General features: G+C 43.0%; 1 protein-coding gene across 2 annotated transcripts in view; it reads right to left on the bottom strand.

The window, feature by feature from the left end:
- mcf2lb (mcf.2 cell line derived transforming sequence-like b) overlaps positions 1-21,248 on the bottom strand; it is a 55,074-nt gene that overhangs the window by 11,049 nt on the left and 22,777 nt on the right. For both annotated transcript variants that reach the window (XM_051710961.1, XM_051710962.1), the window contains exons 10-20: positions 18,375-18,494; positions 17,987-18,178; positions 16,955-17,146; positions 14,384-14,528; positions 14,181-14,245; positions 13,415-13,494; positions 13,229-13,295; positions 12,842-12,957; positions 12,658-12,727; positions 12,488-12,580; positions 518-610 (exon numbers count right to left, since the gene is read on the bottom strand). In XM_051710961.1, the coding sequence (XP_051566921.1) occupies positions 518-610; positions 12,488-12,580; positions 12,658-12,727; positions 12,842-12,957; positions 13,229-13,295; positions 13,415-13,494; positions 14,181-14,245; positions 14,384-14,528; positions 16,955-17,146; positions 17,987-18,178; positions 18,375-18,494 (1,233 nt within the window). The remainder of the gene's footprint in view (positions 1-517; positions 611-12,487; positions 12,581-12,657; positions 12,728-12,841; positions 12,958-13,228; positions 13,296-13,414; positions 13,495-14,180; positions 14,246-14,383; positions 14,529-16,954; positions 17,147-17,986; positions 18,179-18,374; positions 18,495-21,248) is intronic.

Raw genomic sequence — 21,248 nt, 5'->3', positions numbered from 1 at the left:
CTCCTCAACCACCACCAGTGTGTAGCATCCACCTGGATGATGCGACAGCAGCCATTGTGCGCCAGTATATTCACCTCACACCAGCTATTGGTGGAGAGGAGAGAGCAGATTTATAGAGCCAATTAATGGATGGGGATTATTAGGAGGCCATGAGTGAGAAGGGCCAATGGGGGGAATTTGGCCAGGACACCGGGGTTACACCCCTACTCTTTACGAGAAGTGCCCTGAGATTTTTAATGACCACAGAGAGTCAGAACCTTGGTTTAATGTCTCAACCAAAGGACAGTGCCTTTTTACAGTATAGTGTCCCCATCACTATAATGGGGCATTAGGACCAGCGCAAACCGCAGGGTGAGCACCCCCTGCTGGCCTCCCTAATACCTCTTCCAAGAGAACACAAAAAATCCTGTTTCACATTATTTAACCCCTTTAAAATACATGTCTACTCTTATCTCATTTACAGGTGTCTGAAACAAACACTGACTGATTAGAAATCCACATACACATATTGTAATACCTTCAGAAGTAGCTGGTATTTAGTGATCCTCTGCACAGGTTTCAGTAAGTACGAGTCCAGCCCCAGTTTGTGCTCAAGTTTCTTTTGGCACTCCTAATAGCACAAACACAAACTAGTAAATTTGCCAAAAAACAGCATTCTGTCAGAGAGGGCCTGATTTCATTAACATATTGTGGTGAGTACATACAGTATGTGTGAGAGTGTATGACTATGTTTGGAATAAATTACTAGTGTACTGTTTCCTACATTCTGTGCAGTATATGCTGCATACTGCCTGCTATGTTTTTAAAATAGTATGTGAAACAATCTGCACTGCAGTGTGTGACAATGAATGTTTCGATGTGGCGTGCCACATCATTGTTACATTACATCACTATGTTGATTGTTTAATTCAGCAATTCAGTGGAGCCCAGTTATCATCACAGTATTAAACACAATTTTGTGCAAATATGTCTTAACAGTCAGACCAAATGGAAACAGATAATCAATTCACTGATCAATATTTCTAACCAATATTTACACTTTTCCAGTGGCAATTAGTTCTTTAATATTGGGTTTGTCAGTAAAGTTAGACATAGCCCAAAACAAAGATGAACTCAAGATGGAAGACAAATTGAGCAAAGTCTTCAGAATATCAATAAATGCCTACTATATAGTATGCAAAAAATAGTATGTCAATGGAGTAAGCAGAATTTCTGCCAAGATTCTGAAGTCAATTTTATATGTCACGCTTTTCACAACACACATCATTTCAAAGCAGCTTTACAGAAAATTATGATTTAACAGAAAATGAAACTATAATATCTATAAAGTCTTAGAGTCATCGTGTAGTTTGATTAAAATATGATTGTAAATTGTGTATAAAAATAAATAAGTAAATAATAATTGTATTTAAAACCCCAATGTGCAAGCCAAAAGTGACTGTGGCAAGGAACACAAAACTCCATAAGATGTTGGTTAATGGAGAAAAATAACCTTGGGAGAAAACAGGCTCACTGTGGGGGCCAGTTCCTCTCTGGCTAAACAGCAGGAATAACGTTCCAATATTCGTTTTTTGTGTGTAGTGCAAGTCATGGTTTAAAAATAGTAAACTAAGTAAATTTTAAGGATCATTGTTTAAACAAAGATTTAGTATGTACTGTAAGAGTAACGACTAATGTCTTTGAAGTCCATCCTGGATTAACTGCAGAAGTTCAAAAGTTGTCCTTTGTTAGTTGGCTGATCAAGGCTTTTGTTGGCAATTAACTGATAGTCTATATATTCCTTTCAAGAGTGTAGTCCATCAATAGTCCAAGGTGATGCAGGCAGAGATCAGTGAGGTGCATCGCAGTTCAATTGGCAGGTCAATTCGGCGAGGTTCGGTGAGGTCCATCCTAAGTCCAATGTTCAGGCAGTGGAATATGAAGTATCCCATGTCTTACAATTGGAATTGGCATCAGTTCATCCTCTGAAGTCCATTGTAGTAGATTGGAGTGATGTCTGGAGTGGATGTCTGAAGTGTGAATCCACTGGACATATTACTATCTCATAATCCGTCGGGAGCTGAGAAGACTTTATGTTCAAACCCCTGGATTTAAAAGAACAGCTCTTCTCAACTGTAAGTGACATATATACCAAGAAAGTTGTTTCTTGTGTTTAAATAGTGCTTGTTTAACAAAACCAGAGTGGATTATTTCAGCGGTTGTTGTTATCACATCTTATACCACGGGGCTGTTGAATGCTTGATTCTGATTGGTTCATGGCAGTTCTAAGGTGTGCAATTATTTTTCAAGGAAACGCACGGCTATAAAGTAGTTCCAGGTCTTGACCGCATAACGGTTCCATATCACTTCGCCAAATTATTTCAGTTATTTCCAATAGCTCTACAGGCTACCACAACAAAATAACAAATTAAAACAAAGACATTGGTTGAAGTAAATCGGTTAAGAACGTCAAACAATGTCTAATCCTACATTTATTTCAGTTTCGGTTAAAAAGAGCCCTCGCGCTCCCTCGTCTCCCCCGCACTTACACACACACACACACACATCAAGACTCGAGTCGCGACCGACAAATAGAGCCACAATTTCTATTATCCGAAATAACTTTTAATGTTTCAATATATTTCTAATCAGCCACACATAGCTGTAGTGGAAAGCACCGCGCTACCCCCCGTTTCGCTCACACACACACACACACACACACACGTTAGTGCAGCTATCACTATGAGGACTCTCCATAGACATAATTATTTTATACTGTACAAACTACAGATTCTATCCCCTAACCCTAACCCCACCCCTAAACCTAACCCTCACAAAAAACTTTCTGCATTTTCAATAAAACATAATTTAGTATGTTTTTTAAGTGATTTGAATTATGGGGACACTAGAAATGTCCTCATAAACCACATTTATAGCATAATACCCTTGTAATTACCAGTTTATAACCTAAAAAAAAAGTCCCCGTAAACCACTTAAACCTGCCCACACACACACACAGACAGAGAGAGAGAGAGAGAGAGAGAGAGAGAGAGAGAGAGAGAGAGAGAGAAGCAGCGCATCCTCCGTTGCTGGTTCTAAAATAACGTTTTCGAATTAGCAACGAAGGTTTGAGCTGTAGCAAAGTTAGATGCACTTGATCAGTGCAACAGTTTCTATATTATCTGAAATATCCCTGGGAAAACTCTCTCTCTCTCTCTCTCTCACACACACACACACACACACTTTTGAAAGAGAGAAACTCAGAAAATGAGTTATCTCGCTTCTGGGATTACCTTTTTTGTTGCAGTTTTCGTCAGAAGTAACATCGCTTAAAAATTGCCAAGATGTATGTCGCCATATTCCCGTTGTAAACTTAACAACTTTTTTTTCATCCCCATTGAGATGCAGGAGTGCGCTGACATGACGACTCTGTTTTTCTGTCACCGGTATGTTTGGGCTTTAAGTGTGTGCGTTACACTTATAATGTCTGTGTGTCCACGAGTGTGGGAGTTTGTGTGAAAGAGAGGGGGAGCTCGAGGGTTTTTCCCAGGGATATTTCAGATAATATAGAAACTGTTGCACTGATCAAGTGCATCTAACTTTGCTACAGCTCAAGCCTTCGTTGCTAATTCGAAAACGTTATTTTAGAACCAGCAACGGAGGATGCGCTGCTTCTCTCTCTCGTGTGTGTGTGTGTGTGTGTGTGTGTGTGTGTGTGTGTGTGTAAGTGCGGGGGAGACGAGGGAGCACGAGGGCTCTTTCTAACCGAAACTGAAATAAATTTAGGATTAGACACTGTTTGACATTCTTAACCGATTTACTTCAACCAATGTCTTTGTTTTTATTTTAATTTTTTTGTGGTAGCCTGTAGGGCTATTGGAAATAACTGAATTAATTTGGCGAAGTGATATGGAACCGTTATGCGGTCAAGACCTGGAACTACTTTATAGCCGTGCGTTTCCTTGAAAAATAATTGCACACCTTAGAACTGCCATGAACCAATCAGTATCAAGCATTCAACAGCCCCGTGGTATAAAGCAAGACGCTGAATATGTGGCGGAAGGAAGTAGTTCCACTCACAAGAGCGTTTTAGGGACAAAAACCAGAAAATGTCTTGAGATAAAACCCTGAACGATGTCTTAAGGTGTGGTAACCGTGGTATAAGCGGCATAATTAACTCCGTCCCGTTGAATTATTTAAAAAGAATGACCACCTCGGGTGTGCGTTATATTTAAACAATTCAACGGTCCGTCGTCAATTATTCCTTACATATAATTGGGTCATGGGTCAATACCCATGTCCGCAGATGAAGTATGTCCGAATTGTATTCATACTGCTCGCATGCATACCTAAAAGAACATACGGGCCGAGAAGTGCATCCTTCATCAAACACAGTCCATGCTGTGACAGTACGTGGTTTCGGACGCAGAGTTAGATAAATAAAAAAAATAAAAAAACGTAACATTTTAAGTCTCCTCTGGTTCATTTATCTCACTGTGAAATGGAAGGTCAAGTCAAGCACAATATTTTGTTGTATAATCTCTCACATAGGCAAATGGCAAATGTGAAAGGCAATTGAGGTGCATGCATACAGACAATTTGCATATTGTACACAGTACATACTATTGTGGCAGTGGGGCCATGGTCAAGCGTCCATCTGGAAAGAGAGAAAATGGTAAGGGTGCGTACACCTGAGCTAGATGATGGTTAACACCTGTTTCTAACTGCAGTGAGCTTGGGGAGAGAGGCATAAAAGAGACCATGCCAGCGCCAGTGGGCAGAGATAGTCTGGATCCAGACAATGTGGAGCAACAACTACGTCAGTGAAGCTGAAAAGCTATTAGTTATTGTGAAGCTGTAAGTGCTACTGTGCTGTGAAGTAAAAGTCTTACTTTTGAGTTAAAGTCCCAAGTTTCCCATGTCCTCCTTCCCTCCCTGGGTGAAGTTATGCTACACTGGTGTCAAAACCCGGGATCAAGATCGAAGACGGTATGCGTCATGGAGTCCTCACCACTGGCAGAAGTCCTCAAGTCCCTCGCAGGCCTACACCACTCCTACCAACAGGCCCTGCCGTCAGCTCTTCCGGTCAATGGAATTGGAAAAGACCAGCTGTCCGTTTGACTTCTTCCAATGACTCCAAGACGCCTGCCGAAAATAGCTGCTGGTGGGGGACCGCAGCATCGAGGAAATTATCGACCAGGTGGTCCTGGAGCAGCTGATCCGTCATCTACCAAAAAGGATGGCGGAATGGGTCCAGTGCCACCACCCGGCGTCGCTGGAGGAAGTGGTCCAATTGGCGGAGGACCATATGACGTGTACCTGAGAGCGGAAGAGCCCTCCCGCTCTCTCTCCCCTCCCCCTGTGCTTTCCCCGATCCCGTCTCCCTCCCCCCTCCCCTCTCACTCTGCTCTCTCCCCACAGGCCTTCCCAGTACCACAGAGGCGTGGAATCCCGCCACCAAAGCCGGCTCCTCGCTCGCGGGGGTTTGTTCCCCCCCGGCGACTTCAGTGCCCCACCGCTCTCCCCCTCAGGTGGATGTGCCCACCGATGCAGGTATGGGCGTAGCGCCTTGGCCAGCCTGCTGGAGTTGCGGGGATCCGGGACACTTCCGGGATCAATGCCCCGCGATGGAGCTGGGGACTGTGGTCCGGATCCCTGACACTCCACAGGCTGCCCCCGATCGGGCCGGAGCGAACAGGATACTGGTAAGTGTCAAGAGAAGTACTCATCAAGCCTTGATGGACACGGGTTGTAACCAGACCGCTATCCACCAGTGCTTGGTTCCACGCGAGGTGTTGGGCACAGCCAGAAGGGTGAGGGTGAAGTGTGTACATGGGAATATTCACAACTACCCGGTAGTGACCCTTGTTATCAAATTTCAGGGTACAAAACATTGAGTGGAGGCCACGGTTAGTTCCCGCCTCAACCATCTGCTAATTCTGGGAACTAATTGGCCTGAATTTGGAAATGTGTTAAAGGGAATCTGTGCAGATGGGTCCTGCATGAGAACTGTGAGATGTGAGAAGTGCTATGATTTAGCAGGGGAGGGCGGAGACAGGGCCATCTTCGTCAGCTCCATGTCAGGGTGACGTGAGGAGGGGAGAGGCTGAGGCCCCTCCCATCCTCAGGGGATTTCCCGAAGGGGATTTCCCACTGGAGCAGTTGAGAGACGAAACGCTCAGGCACGCCTTCGACCAAGTGAAAGTTATTGATGGTCAACAACTGCAGCCGAACGTCGCACTTCCATATCTGTATTTCACGATAATACGAGAGTGGTTGTATCGAGTGATGCAGGACGCTTAAACAAAGGAAGATACAACCCAGCTATTTATACCGTGGAGCCGCCAGGAAATGTTGTTCCAGGCAGCTCATTATAATCCGATGGTGGGTCACTTAGGGGAGAGGAAAACACTGAGCCGTCTAATGGCCCAATTCTATTGGCCAGGCATTCATGGCGATGTCCACAGTTGGTGTGCAGCATGCCGTGAATGTCAGCTAGTGAATCCGCCGGCAACCCCAAGAGCGCCATTGCACCCCCTTCCGCTGATCTAGGTCCCCTTCGAAAGAACTGGCATGGACCTTGTCAGGCCATTAGAGCGGTCAGCACACAGACATCGCTTTGTATTAGTCCTGGTGGACTATGCAATGCGATATATGGAAGCAGTGCCTCTGTGCAACATCTCCGCACGCAGTGTTGCGGAGGCACTCTTCAAAATAATCTCCCGGGTGGGGATTCCGAAAGAAATCCTCACTGATCAAGGCAATATATTTATGTCACGGACACTCCGCAAGCTTTACAAATTGTTGGGCGTTAAATCGATTCACACCAGTCTTTACCATCCACAAACAGATGGGTTGGTGGAGCGATTCAACAAAACCCTTAAAAACATGATTCGTAAGTTCGTGCACAAGGACGCTAGAAATTGGGACAAATGGCTCAACCCACTGTTATTCGCAGTATGAGAGGTCCCGCAAGCCTCCACTGGGTTTTCCCCATTCGAGCTGCTGTATGGGCGCTGCCCACGCAGCGTGCTTGATGTCATACGCGAAGCTTGGGTGGAGGGACCTTCAACCAGTAAGAATGAAATTCATTACGTTCTTGATCTTAGAGCAAAACTCCACTGTAAAAGATGACGCAAGAAGCAGTTTTCCTTCTTCAGGTGAGGCTTTATTTCCCCTCTTCCTCGACACCACTTTACAGTTTACCTTTATACGCTGTGCAAACCCTAACATACACTGTTTCTACAAATAAACTCTCACTATTAGGGAATCGTTGCTCTGGCTCAGCTCTGTCATATCCAGTCTCTCTCTCGACTGAGTGTTGTGTCGCTCTCTTTATGCCGCTCTCCCCGTGCTCACTGAAATTAGAGACAGGTGTTAGACATAATTTAGCTCAGGTGTAAGCGCCCTTACAGCTTTCTCTCTCCGGAGAGATGCTTGACCACGCCCCCGCTGCCACATATCCCCACCGCCCGACTCAGGCCGGGGCGACATCTGGCCTGACTACCACTCCCCCCCCATTCCTGGAAAGGAAGTCGGCGACAGCCATCTACGCCCCCGGTCTGTGGACCACCTTGAACTTAAACGGCTGAGGAGCCAGATACCAACGTGTGATCCGGGCGTTAGTATCTTTCATGCGGTGGAGCCACTGGAGTGGGGCGTGATCCGAGCAGAGGGTGAAGGCCCGCACCAGCAGGTAGTATCGGAGAGTGAGGACCGCCCACTTGATGGCGAGACACTCCTTTTCCACGGTGCTGTACTTAGTTTCCCTTAACGAGAGCTTACGGCTAATGTACAGCACTGGGCACTCCTCCCCCTCCACCACCTGCGAGAGTATGGCCCCCAGCCCCCTGTCTGAAGCATCTGTCTGTAAAACAAAAGGGAGAGAGAAGTCAGGTGAATGTAACAGCGGCCCCCCGCAAAGTGCGGCTTTAACTTGCGTGAACGCCCGTTGACACTGCTCCGTCCACTGGACCGGATCTGGAGCTCCCTTTTTAGTGAGATCAGTCAGCGGGCTGGTGACGTCCGAATAATTAGGCACAAACCTTCTATAATAGCCAGCCAGCCCCAGGAACTGTCTCACCCCCTTTTTGGTCTTGGGTCTCGGGCAGGTCGCAATCGCCGCTGTCTTGTCAATTTGGGGACGCACCTGCCCGTGGCCCAAGTGGAACCCCAGATACCGTACCTCCACCCATCCAATCGCGCACTTCTTCGGGTTCGCTGTGAGTCCCGCTCAGCGCAGCGATCTCAGAACCGCCCTCAGATGTTGCATATGCCGCTGCCAATCATTGCTATAAATGATGATGTCATCTAAATAGGCAGCAGCGTAAGATGAATGCGGCCTGAGGATTCGGTCCATGAGACGCTGAAACGTAGCCGGGGGTCCAAACAAACCGAACGGAAGTGTCACAAATTGGTGTAATCCAAACGGTGTGGAGAAGGCGGTTTTCTCACGGGAAATTGGTGTCAAGGGGATCTGCCAATAACCCTTCGTCAAATCCAATGTCGAATAAAACCGAGCAGTGCCCAACCGATCGAGCAACTCATCAACGCGAGGCATTGGATACGCATCAAATTTAGACACCGCGTTGACTTTCCTGTAATCCACACAGAATCGCACAGACCCGTCGCTCTTAGGCACTAGAACAACTGGGCTGGACCAATCGCTGTGGGATTCTTCTATTACCCCCATATCAAGCATCGCATCCAATTCTTCCCGAACAATTTTCTTTTTGTGTTCGGGTAGCGATAGGGGCGGCTACGTACCACCACCCCCGGCTCGGTCTCGATGTGGTGATGGATGAGGTTTGTACATCCCGGTAGAGGGGAGAACACATCTGCAAACTCCTGTTGCAACTTGGCAACCTCCGCGAGTTGGCTCGGTGAGAGGTGGTCTCCGCAAGTGACCGGGGTGAACTGTTTATGTTTTGAACTCACCTCCGGTCCGAGCTCCGCCTTCTTGGGAACCACCGTAGCCAATGTCACGGGGACCGCCTCCCTCCACAATTTTAGGAGATTGAGGTGGTATATTTGACGTGCGTCCCCTCTATCGGTTTGTTTAACCTCATAATCGAGATCTCCCACTCGTCGTGTGACCTCAAAGGGTCCTTGCCACTTGGCGAGTAATTTAGAGCTCGATGTGGGAAGCAGTACAAGCACTTTATCTCCCGGTGCAAATTCCCTTAGCTGAGTTCCCCTGTCATACAGTCGGCGCTGTCGTTCTTGAGCTTGGAGCAAATTCTCCTGTGTTAGTTGCCCCAAGGTGTGGAGTTTTGCTCTAAGATCAAGAACGTACTGAATTTCATTTTTACTGTTTGAAGGTCCTTCCTCCCAGGCCTCTCGCATTACATCAAGCACGCGCGTGGGCGTCGCCCATACAGCAGCTCGAATGGGGAGAAGATTTATTAAACGATTTATGGTGGAACGATTTATTAAATCGTTCCACCAGGCCATCCGTTTGAGGAGGGTATACACTGGTGCAAATCAATTTAATATTTAATAGTTCGTACAGTTCGCGTAGTGTTCGTGACATAAATGTTGTGCCCTGATCGGTGAGGATTTCTTTCGGAATCCCCACCCGGGAGATTATTTTGAAGAGTGCCTCCGCAATACTGCGTGCTGAGATGTTGCGAAGAGGCACGGCTTCCGGATATCGCGTTGCATAGTCCACTAGGACCAATACAAAGCGATGTCCGCGTGCTGACCGTTCTAATGGCCCGACGAGGTCCATTCCAATTCTCTCAAAGGGGACCTCGATCAGAGGGAGAGGGCGCAATGGTGCTTTTGGGGTGGCCGGTGGGTTAACCAGCTGGCATTCGCGGCATGCCGCACACCACCTGCGGACATCGCCGCCAATGCCCGGCCAATAGAAACGGGCTATTAGACGGTTCAGTGTTTTCCTTTCTCCTAGATGACCTGCCATGTGATTATAATGAGCCGCCTGGAATACCATTTCCGGACGGCTCCTTGGAATCAAAAGTTGGGTTGTATCCTTTTTGGTCCGAGTGTCCTGTGTCACTCGATACAACCGCTCATTTATAATTGCAAAATAGGGGTATGAAAGTGCGATGTCAGGCTGGAGTCGTTGACCATCGATGACTCTCACTTGGTCAAAGGCGTGTTTGAGGGTTTCGTCTCGCGACTGCTCCAAAGGGAAATCCCCCTCAGGGAATTAGCTGAGAAGGGGAGGGGCTGCAGCCTCTCCCCCTCTCTCGTCATCATGACGTGGAGCTGTCGAGGACGGCCCCGGCCCCGGCTCCGCCTCCCCTGCCAGAGCATCGCACATCACACATCTCCCTATTTTCACAAACCAGAACGCTGCCACATCCACACTTTGGGGCAACTAACACAGGAGATTTTGTTCCAAGCTCAGGAACGTCAAAGCCGACTGGGGAACTCGGCTGTGGGAATTTGCACTGGGAGATAAAGTGCACGTATTACTCCCCACATCGGGGTCCAAATTACTCGGCAAGTCGTAAGGACCATTTGAGGTCACACGGCGAGTGGGGGATCTCAATTATGAGGTAAAGCGAACCGATAGAGGGGGCGCACGTCAAATATATCACCTCAACCTCCTGAAATTATGGAGGGAGGCGGTCCCTGTGACGTTGGCTACAGTAGTTCCGGAGAGGGCGGAGCTCGGGCCGGAGGTGAATACAAAACACAATCATATCACCCCGGTCACTTGCGGAGATCACCTCTCACCGTATCAACTCACAGAGGTTGTCAAGTTGCAACAGGAGTTTGCAGACATGTTTTCTCCTCTGCTGGGTCATACAAACCTTATCCTGTACCACATCGAGACCGAACCGGGGGTAGGTGGTACATAGCCATCCCTACCGATTGCCCGAACACAAAACAAAATTGTTCAGGAAGAATTAGATGCAATGCTCGATATGGGGGTAATAGAGGAATCCCACAGCGATTGGTCCAGCCCAGTTGTTCTGGTTCCTAAGAGCGACGGGTCTGTACGGTTCTGTGTGGATTATAGAAAAGTCAAGGCGGTGTCTAAATTTGATGCCTACCCAATGCCTCGCATTGATGAGTTGCTCGATCGGTTGGGCACTACTCTGTTTTATTCGACACTGGATTTGACAAAGGGTTATTGGCAGATCCCTTTGACACCAATTTCCCATGAAAAAACGGCCTTCTCCAAACCGTTCGGATTACACCAATTTGTGACACTTCCATTCGGTTTGTTTGGGGCCCCGGCTACGTTTCAGCGCCTCATGGACCGAATCCTCAGACCACATTCGGCTTACGCCGCTGCCTATTTGGATGATATCATAATTTACAGCAATGATTGGCAGCGGCACATGCAGCATCTGAGGGCGGTTCTGAGGTCGCTGCGACGGGCGGGACTCACAGCAAATCCCAAGAAGTGTGCGATTGGGCAGGTGGAGGTACGGTATCTGGGGTTCCACTTGGGCCACGGGCAGTTGCGTCCCCAAATTGACAAGACTGCGGCGATTACGACCTGCTCAAGACCCAAGACCAAAAAGGGGGTGAGACAGTTCCTGGGGCTGGCTGGCTATTATAGGAGATTTGTGCCTAACTATTCGGATGTCAACAGCCCACTGACTGATCTCACTAAAAAGGGAGCTCCAGACCCGGTCCAGTGGACGGAGCAGTGTCAACAGGTGTTTATGCAGGTTAAAGCCGTGCTTTGCGGAGGGCCGCTTTTGCATTCACCTAATTTCTCTCTACCTTTTAAGTTACAGACAGACGCTTCAGACAGAGGGCTGGGGGCCGTGCTCTCGCAGGTGGTGGAGGGGGAGGAGCGCCCGGTGCTGTACATTAGCCGCAAGCTCTCACTGAGGGAGACTAAGTACAGCACCGTTGAAAAGGAATGTCTTGCCATCAAGTGGGTGATCCTCACTCTCCGGTACTACCTGCTGGTGCGGGCCTTCACCCTCTGCTCAGATCACGCCCCACTCCAATGGCTCCATCGCGTGAAAAATACCAACGCACGGATCACCCGTTGGTATCTGGCTCTTCAGCCATTTAACTTCAAGGTGGTCCACAGAGTCGCCAACTTCCTGTCCAGAAATGGGGGGGGGGAGTGGTTGGCAGTCTGGATGTCTCCCCGGCCTGAGTCGGGCGGTGGGGATATGTGGCAGTGGGGCCGTGGTCGAGCGTCTGTCTGGAAAGAGAGAAAGCGGTAAGGGTGTGTACACCTGAGCTAGATGATGGTTAACACCTTGTTCTAATTGCAGTGAGCTTGGGGAGAGCGGCATAAAAGAGACCACATCAGCGCCAGTGGGCAGAGAGAGTCTGGGTCCAGACAACGTGGAGCTACAACTACGTCAGTATAGCTGAATAGCTTTTAGTTATTGTGAAGCTGTGAGCGCTTCTGTGCTGTGAAGTAAAAATCTTACCTTTGAGTTCAAGTCCCAAGTTTCCCATGTCCTCCTTCCCTCCCTGGGTGAAGTTCTGCTACAACTATATACTGCAAAAATAGTATGACTTGTATGGTAGTATGCAACTCTGAATATGTATGTATACATACCTGGAAGAAGGCACAATCCGAGCACTGCCTCCAAAGGCTCTCAGAGCGAGGCTTGTTGTGACAGTATTTCTCATAAATCTGCAACTCCCTCATCTAAATGGAAAAATAAATTTAAATAAACTTGCTCTTCATAATGGTGTTTACTTCATTTTTAGTTATATCAAACTCACCCAGTCCAGAAAGCAGCAGCCAACAAGCTCAGGACAGTCAGTGTAATTCTCCAGTTCTTTGAGGAATACCCTGACCAAAAACAGTTTTTAGTTTTGAGTAACCATTTTCCACCATGAAATTGTTCACATTAACATTAAATTGTCCCATCAATGCTCATTCTCCACTCCAACACATGGAACTCACCTTTGGTGGAAATTATATATCTCCTGCATATTCCCAAATAACACATCCTTCTTGTTCTGCAGGGCTGCTGGGATGAGAGGAGCCATGTAGGGGTTGTCCATTTCCTCAGCATATCCCTGCAGCGCACATGAAGACACGTAACAAATTCAATAGGGGCAGATAGTGGAAATTACATGAACATTTTTTTTTTGCAGATACGCATTTCAACTTTACAGTCTCTATCTCTTTAGGGAAAACTGACTAAAAATATTGATCATCTTGTACTTCGCAGACTTTTGTCCAGTCAGATGCTCTCTAGAGTGAGACCGTCCTTCCTGCTAATACCACTTGCAACCGGCTAGCAAGTAGCAAATCATTGTTTAAGGCAGTGACGTAAGATTCACTCACCTGTAAAACACACATAAGCTCTTCCACATATGCTCTCTCTGTTTCCAATAACTCATTCATTACATGCCTGTGAACAAATACAAATGCATACAATGAAGCACATTTAATGAGTATATTATAGGTGGTGTTGATGGGCCAGTAAGGCATGTTACCCTCTTTCCCCATGACCTTTGACCCTGAACTGACCTGCGGAGCACAGCCAGAGTTTCCTCCTCCTCCGATACAGAGGCACTATGACTGCTCCTGTCAACCTGATCAGAGCGTACCTATGCAGAGACGATCATAACTGAGCAACAGTCAAGAGCCATAGCTTACAAAGATTCACCTCATGAGAGAGAAGTTACACTACCGTTCAAAAGTTTGGGGTCACTTGCCTGAAATGTTTCTCATGATCTTAAAAACCTTTTGATCTAAGGCGTTTGTTTAAATGTTTGAAATTAGTTTTGTAGACAAAAATATAATTGTGCCAACATATTAATTTATTTAATTACAAAACTAAAATTGTATTAAAAAAAAAGTTTTAAAAATTGATGACTTGGACCAAATAATTAAGAAAAGCAGCCACTAAGTGCCCAGCATATAGATGGGAACTCCTTCAATACTGTTTAAAAAGCATCCCAGGGTGATACCTCAAGAAGTTGGTTGAGAAAATGCCAAGAGTACATTTCTGCAAAATCTAGGCAAAGTGTGGCCACTTTGAAGATGCTAAAATATAACATAGTTTTGATTTATTTTGGATTTTTTTAGTCACAACATAATTCCCATATTTCCATTTCTATTATTCCATAGCTGTGATGACTTTACTGTTATTCTAAAATGTGAAAAAAAATAAAAAATAAAGAATGAGTGAGTGACCCTAAACTTTTGAATGGTAGTGTACATATAATTTGCTTATGCAGGGCGTGGCTCAGAATGACAGCATTGCGAGTATGTTAAGATGAATCAGACATACTTGTTTACAGGACACTCTTCTGTCCAAGTCTTCACTGGTCAAGCTGTTCTCATGATCCCTGTGAGCTGAGAGAGAGACAGAATAAAATAATTAAACCTCTCTCTTCATGGAAAAAGAAATTAAAAATACTTTAATAGTACAGACAGATAGACACAAAGAAGGACAGACAGACAGAGAGATGATAATGATGAGGAAAGAGAGACCTGGGGATGAAAGTGACTCTGGTCGGGGGGCAACAGGTTGGACTGGGCGTGTTTGCTTGGCTGCTAGTTTCTTCAGGCTAACCCTCCTCCTTTCAAACATCTCTTGTATTGACGCTTTCTTCTCAAAAGCATGCTTCACCTGCTCCTGTAACGCACACATAGACTTCACTAGAACTTTAAGAGTTGACTGACATACAACCGGGTGTGGGCGGGGCTTAAACCGGAAGTGCGTCAAAACTAAATGAAATGCCAATGTTTGTTTCTATTAATAAAATATGCCTTGTATATGCCTTTCATAATAATAGCCTAATAATAATAATAATAATTATTATTATTATTATAATTATTATACAATTATTTATTTTTTTTAAATATTATTTTATTATGTTTTTTGTTTCTTACCAGATGAGGCTGAATTTGTAGGCTACATTAACTGTGTAATATGTTGTAACTGTGGTTCCTCCTGGTATTTCAGATATTAATATCTGCATGAAACAGTATTTTCATTTGTCTGTGCATGTATAACAACATTATTCTGGAGGTAGGAGGTGTCAAGTAAAATGTGAAATGTCAAGCACACATTTTGCAGTGAATAATAAATACAAATTCAAACATTAAAATAAATTAAAATAAAATCAATATATTCTACAAACAGGTGAAAGTCCCATAAGTCTATCAGGATTTTTTACGATAGGACACCATTATTTAGTTAAATAATAATAATAATAATAATAATAATGTTAAATTTATATAGTGCCGTACCAGAGTTCAAGAACACTTAACATTTTCAAATTTAGCACAGTTTAAAGAAGAAGAAGAAAGCATGTTTCAGTTTCTTCATTTTACATAAGGAGGAATATTCCTAATGATGAATACTCTATGAAGCATTTAAACCTTTATGGAGCATTTGAACTTTTTTCAGAATAAAGTCTTAACCAGTTAATAACCTTAATCCCTGATGTGAATATAATTGTGGTCAACTTTAAGAGATGGATAGAGGAGCTCTGACGTTAAATCACTTCAGGTCAGGAATTTAACATTGTGCTCAGGTTTAGGCAATAAATGAATACATGAGAATCACGTGTAAGTCGTGTGATACATTAACATAGACATTTCAAGAAGTGGAAAGTGTAAATGATGTCGTATCTTAGTTAATGTTACACTTGACAAGTTCCAGATGCGTACAATTAACAGAGATCGCAAACAGAGTTTAGACCGTGGCCATCCAATCTGAAATCACACTGTGCGCATTTTCATTCATAAGGTTTACACTTTAGAAATATTGGCTGCACAGATTCATAAATTCTTTGTAATTTTGGATATGTTTATTTAAAATGTCGATTTATCCTTGTGCTTTATGGATAATCAGTCATACAAATATTTTTTATATTATTCGGATGAATCCGTTATTCATTTTGAAGTCATTATTCGTGCCTTTCTGAATAAGGTATTCAGCTTCAGGCACATCGCTACTTTGAATATAAGTGTATTTTTTCACTTCTTCATACTTCTGCCAGTGCAGTAATATCAAAATATACTCATATTCAATATATATTCTCTGAAAGCATCTTATATGTTGCTTCTTAGGTAAATGTATCTTGTTTTAAGGATTTTAAAATATTTTAAAATATTTAATATTATATTCCACATTCTCAGATCACAAATTCTTCTTTTGCAGTATAGCTCCTAAAGTAAATGTACATTGTTTTAAAGGAGATTTAGATACTTATATTGGAAAACAAGTATCTTTAACTCACAAAAAAACAAACTCTCTCTTCTTAATAGAGCTGCGTATCTCCAGTCTTCTTCACGAAAAGATACACATTGTGACACAAATTTTACGATTCACTAATTACTATGTCGCGAGCCATCACGTTATAATCTAGCTGCTGCAAGCGTGCCAGAGTATGCATCAGCCGGGTGCAGTTTTTCAATCTCTCCCCCTAGATAGGATCACTTCACGCGACTTATTGAAGATGCACTGACCACACAGAGAAATGCCAGTTTCGGAGTTTGTAGTTATTTACATGACCTGCTTCCTTATTATTTGAACCATGCAAGTTTTGCTTCAGTGGAATGGTGTGTTTATTTCACAACGAGAGTGCTTCTGAATTTACTTATTTTTGTATTTTTGTATAAATTCCTTATACTTTGCGATCTACATCACCTGAAGCTGTTTGGAAAGTTTTGAGTGCGTCTGGACTGTGAGCTGTGTTTTCTCCTCAATAAGGCGCAAGCTGCGATCGGTGCTCCTCTCGCACGTCATCATTAGAGTTTAATGTGATCTCATGTTAGGTTAAATGAAATCAAACGACTATTCAACAACGAAAATTTTTGTCAACAGTTTTTTATTGTCGATGTTGTCGATAATGTTGACTAATCGTTTCAGCCCTACTGTGATTGACCAATTGGAAGCATGTATTATTCAGAGAGCTGTGTTATGATCAGATAAAAAAATAAAGATCTCTGCACGGAGATTTTAAAAATTTATTTTTTGCGCTTTATTGGCTTAGAATTTAAACTGAATCGGAAGTGAATTGAAGGAATTGTTATAAATGGAAATAGCCTCACCTTGAGCTCATTCTTCAGAATGCCCTCATATTCCAGCCAAACTGCGCTTATGTCCCATTGCTGTTTCTCATTGGCTGTCTCCAAGTAACACTCCAGTTCTGACAGTGCTAACTCCGCCCCCTCCTGTGACTGGCACTTGTCCAGAGGCTGTGACGCGAGCATGTACATCCCATCATCACACCATTTACACACCTGAGAGATAAAGAGAGAACAGAGGTGCTTGAATAAATTGTTAAGACTCCTGTCATTTCAATGGTAAAAAAACAGCTGTTTTATTACATTGTTTTACTACAATCTGTTCTATTGCAACGGGTTGCCCTCTCATGGGGGGAGCCATGTAGAGATTGCTGAATTTTCTTTATGTAGTCATTTTTAGAGTGCTCAAAATGCTTTACAAAACATAAACATAAAAGGTACATAAAAACAAAACAAGCAAAAATCAGTAACACTTTGCAATAAGGTTCCATTTGTTAATATAAGTTAATGCATTAGCAACATATGCAACTTTTGATTTTAGAAATGTATTAGTATATGTTGAAATTAACATTAACCAAGATTAATAAATTCATTGTTAGTTCATGTTAACTAATTTAACAAATGTAAATGTATTGTAAAGTGTTACCCAATAATCAATTATCTCTATTCTCTAAAAATCTATTAATCTATAGAGGAAATAAATGGGTTTTTATTTATAAATAATTTTTATTTAATTTTTTACATCCAGAGAGATTAAAGTTCTGGGCTAGAAACTGAAATATTGTAGATTAAAACCCCATAAGGGTTGAATCAAGAACTATCACCACTGTGCCTTTGATCAAGACACAGAAGCTCAGGTTACTACAGGGGGACTGTCCCTGTAAGTGAAATGTAAGTCACTTTTTAAGACATTTTTGAACTTGAAATCTCTTTCTGGCATCACATAGAATGAACAATGAATGCACAGAATTTGTCTGCCTGTCTTTGTGCATTTAAAGGAAGTACTGAACATATTAAAAAATGTACATGAGTGCATTTGCATGAATTTAGAGTTACCATGTCTAATCTTCTATGTAGCTCCATAGCTTGTGTCAGCATGGTCCTCTTGTCTTTGAGCTCTTGGGTGAGTTTCTCTCTGGCTTTCTGAAGTTCACTGCAATTTATTGCAACACTGTCATCTCCATTTTGAGAGCTGTCAATCAAACCTTGGCCCTCAGCAACCAGGGACCTGACTCTGTCTAACACATCCTGCAGAGAGAATAATAAGATTTATTAATCACAAGGGTTATTGAAAGTCTTCAAGCCAATAGGACTGATACATGCATGCATATGTTGTGTGCAGTGTTAGTGTGTAGATGTTGTGTGCAGTGTTAGTGTGTAGATGGTGTTTGTGACTGTGAGTATAATACACATAAACATAATTATGCAGTGGGTGGAGACTCACGCAAGCCTTCTCTTCATGATTGGTCAGCTCTTCAAGAAGGTGTTCTGTTTGGGTAGAGCTTATTCCAACATCTGAGAAAGCATTTAATGTGTCTGTTGCCTGTTTCAAGTCTGTTTGCACCTTCAAGAGCATAGCAAAAGAAAACAGTGTAAAAATATTGTTAGTAAATAATACTGTTTTGCAATAGGGTATATAGTTTGCATAAAACAAAATTAAGCCTATTTTCAGGATGATTAAGCTTTCTCTTTTTTGTAACATTATTTTAATGACAATTAAGCGCATTTCCTCCCAATTCTTATCACCATAATACATAAAAAATTCTCATTACTGCAATGTGAAAACTAATTGTATAAAATATATACTACAATTGTATAAAATAATACTACAATCGTGTATTATTTTAATTGTAAAGTACTTATACATCATGGTAGTATTTGTTGTACTGCCTTTAAATAAAATGCTGATGTTAAAAATAATTATTGAATTACAATCAGTAAAACAAAACACTGGATTATTGTAAGTAAATACCAATGTTTTGTAATAGGGTGGAGTGCATGAAACCTGTCAAGAATATGTCTGGGTCACATTTCACCTAAAAAAATGTATATGTATATATATATATATATATATATATATATATATATATATATATATATATATATATATATATATATATATATATACACAGTGCTGTGGAAAAGTATTTGCCCCATATTTTTGTGTATTTTTCATACCAAATTGTTTAAGATCTTCAAACGAGATATAACATAAAACAAAGGCAACCTGAGTAAACACAAAATACAGTTTTCAAATATACATGTATATATTTTTTATTGAAGCAAAAAAGTTATCCAACACCTATATCACCCATGTGAAAAATGAACTGCCCCCTTAAACTTAATAGCTGGTTATGCCAACTTTAGCAGCAACAACTGCAACCAAATGCTTCCGATAACTGGAGATCAGTCTTTCACAATGCTGTGATGTAAATTTGGCCCACTCTTCTTTGCAGAACTGCTTTAGTTCAGCCACATTGGAGGGTTTTTGAGCATACACAGCCACAGCATCTCAATCGGGTTCAAGTCAGGACTTTGACTAGGCCACTCCAAAACTTTAATTTAGATTATTTTGAGGGCCTGGGTAGCTCAGCGTGTAAAGGCACTGACTACCACCCTGGGGTCGTGAGTTCGAATCCAGGGCGTGCTGAGTGACTCCAGCCAGGTCTCCTAAGCAACCAAATTGGCCTGGTTGCTAGGGAGGGTAGAGTCACATGGGGTAACATCCTCGTGGTCACTATAATGTGTGGTTCTCGCTCTCGGTGCGGCACGTGGTAAGTTGTGAGTGGATGCAACGGAGAATAGCGTGAAGCCTCCACATGCGCTATGTTTCCGCGGTAATGCGCTCAAAAAGCCACGTGATAAGATGCGCTGATTGACGTCTCAGATGCGGAGGCAACTGAGATTTGTCCTCCACCACCCGGATTGAGACGAGTCACAAAATAATAATTTTGCTTCTTTAGAGCCATTCAGAGGTGGACGTATTCCTATGCTTTGGATCATTTCCTTGCTGCATAATCCAGTTGCGCTTGAGCTTTAACTCACGGACTGATGACCAGACGTTCTCCTTTAGAGAGCAGAGAGCAGAATTCATGTTTCCCTCAATTACTGCAAGTCGCCCAGGCCCTGAAGCAGCAAAGCATCCTCACACCATCACACTACCACCACCATGCTTGACCGTTGGTATGATGTTCTTTTTGTGGAATTCTGTGTTTGATTTACGCCAGATGTAACGGGAGACCTGTCTTCCAAACAGTTCCATTTTCGACTCATCAGTCCACAGAACATTCTCCCAAAATGTTTGAGGATCATCAAGGTGTATGGCAAAATTCAGACAAGCCTTAATGTTCTTCTGGGTTAGCAGTGGTTTTCGCCTCGCCACGCTTCCATGGATGGCATTTTTGGCCAGTGTCTTTCTGATAGTGGAGTCATCTTTATTGATGCGAGAGAGACCTGCAGTTCCTTGGATGTTGTCCTTGGCTTTTTTGTGACTTCCTGGATGAGTTGTTGCTGTGCTCTTTGAGGAATTTTGGAAGGTCGGCCACTTCTGGGAACGTTCACTACTTCGCCAAGTTTTCTCCATTTGGAGATAATGGCTCTTACTGTTGTTCTTAGAGCCTCTGAAATGGCTTTGTAACCCTTCCCAGACTGATGTAACTGAATCACGTTTTTCCTCATCATTTCTGGAATTTCTTTTGATCTTGGCATAGTGTGCTATTGGGTGAGACCTTTCAGCCAACTTCATGCTGCTGAAAAAGTTTAGGTGTTGATTTGATTGAACTGGGCTGGCAGTAATCAGGCCTGGGTGTGTCTATTCCAGCTGAACCCCATTATGAATGCAGCTTCATAAATATGAGGATTTAGTAACTACTCTTTCACACAGGCCCAGTTGGTATTGGATAACTTTTTTGCTTCAATAAATAACATTATCATTTATAAACTGTATTTTGTGTTTACTCAGTTTGCCTTTGTTTTATGTGATTTTGTCTGAATTTTTGAAACAATTTAGTATGAGATATACACAAAAACAGAAGAAATCAGGATGGGGGCAAATACATTCCACAGCACTATATATATATATATATATATAGTATATTGTTTTGTTTTGCATAATAGTAAATGAAGCCTATTTTTAGGATAATTATGCTTTCTCTTTATTGTGACAATATATTAATGAAAATTAAGCACATTTCCTTCCAATTCTTATTGCCATTGTATTACAATTCTTATAATCATTGTATTACAATCTTGTACTGTAATACAGTAAAAATACCAAATTACAATAATGCATATCTAATAAGAATCAACCGTGAGAATA

The sequence above is a fragment of the Myxocyprinus asiaticus genome, chromosome 11 (assembly GCF_019703515.2).
Source record: "Myxocyprinus asiaticus isolate MX2 ecotype Aquarium Trade chromosome 11, UBuf_Myxa_2, whole genome shotgun sequence".
NCBI classification, from domain to species: domain Eukaryota; kingdom Metazoa; phylum Chordata; class Actinopteri; order Cypriniformes; family Catostomidae; genus Myxocyprinus; species Myxocyprinus asiaticus.
Note: the sequence above shows the minus strand (reverse complement) of the source record. Positions and strands in the feature narration are given on the sequence as shown.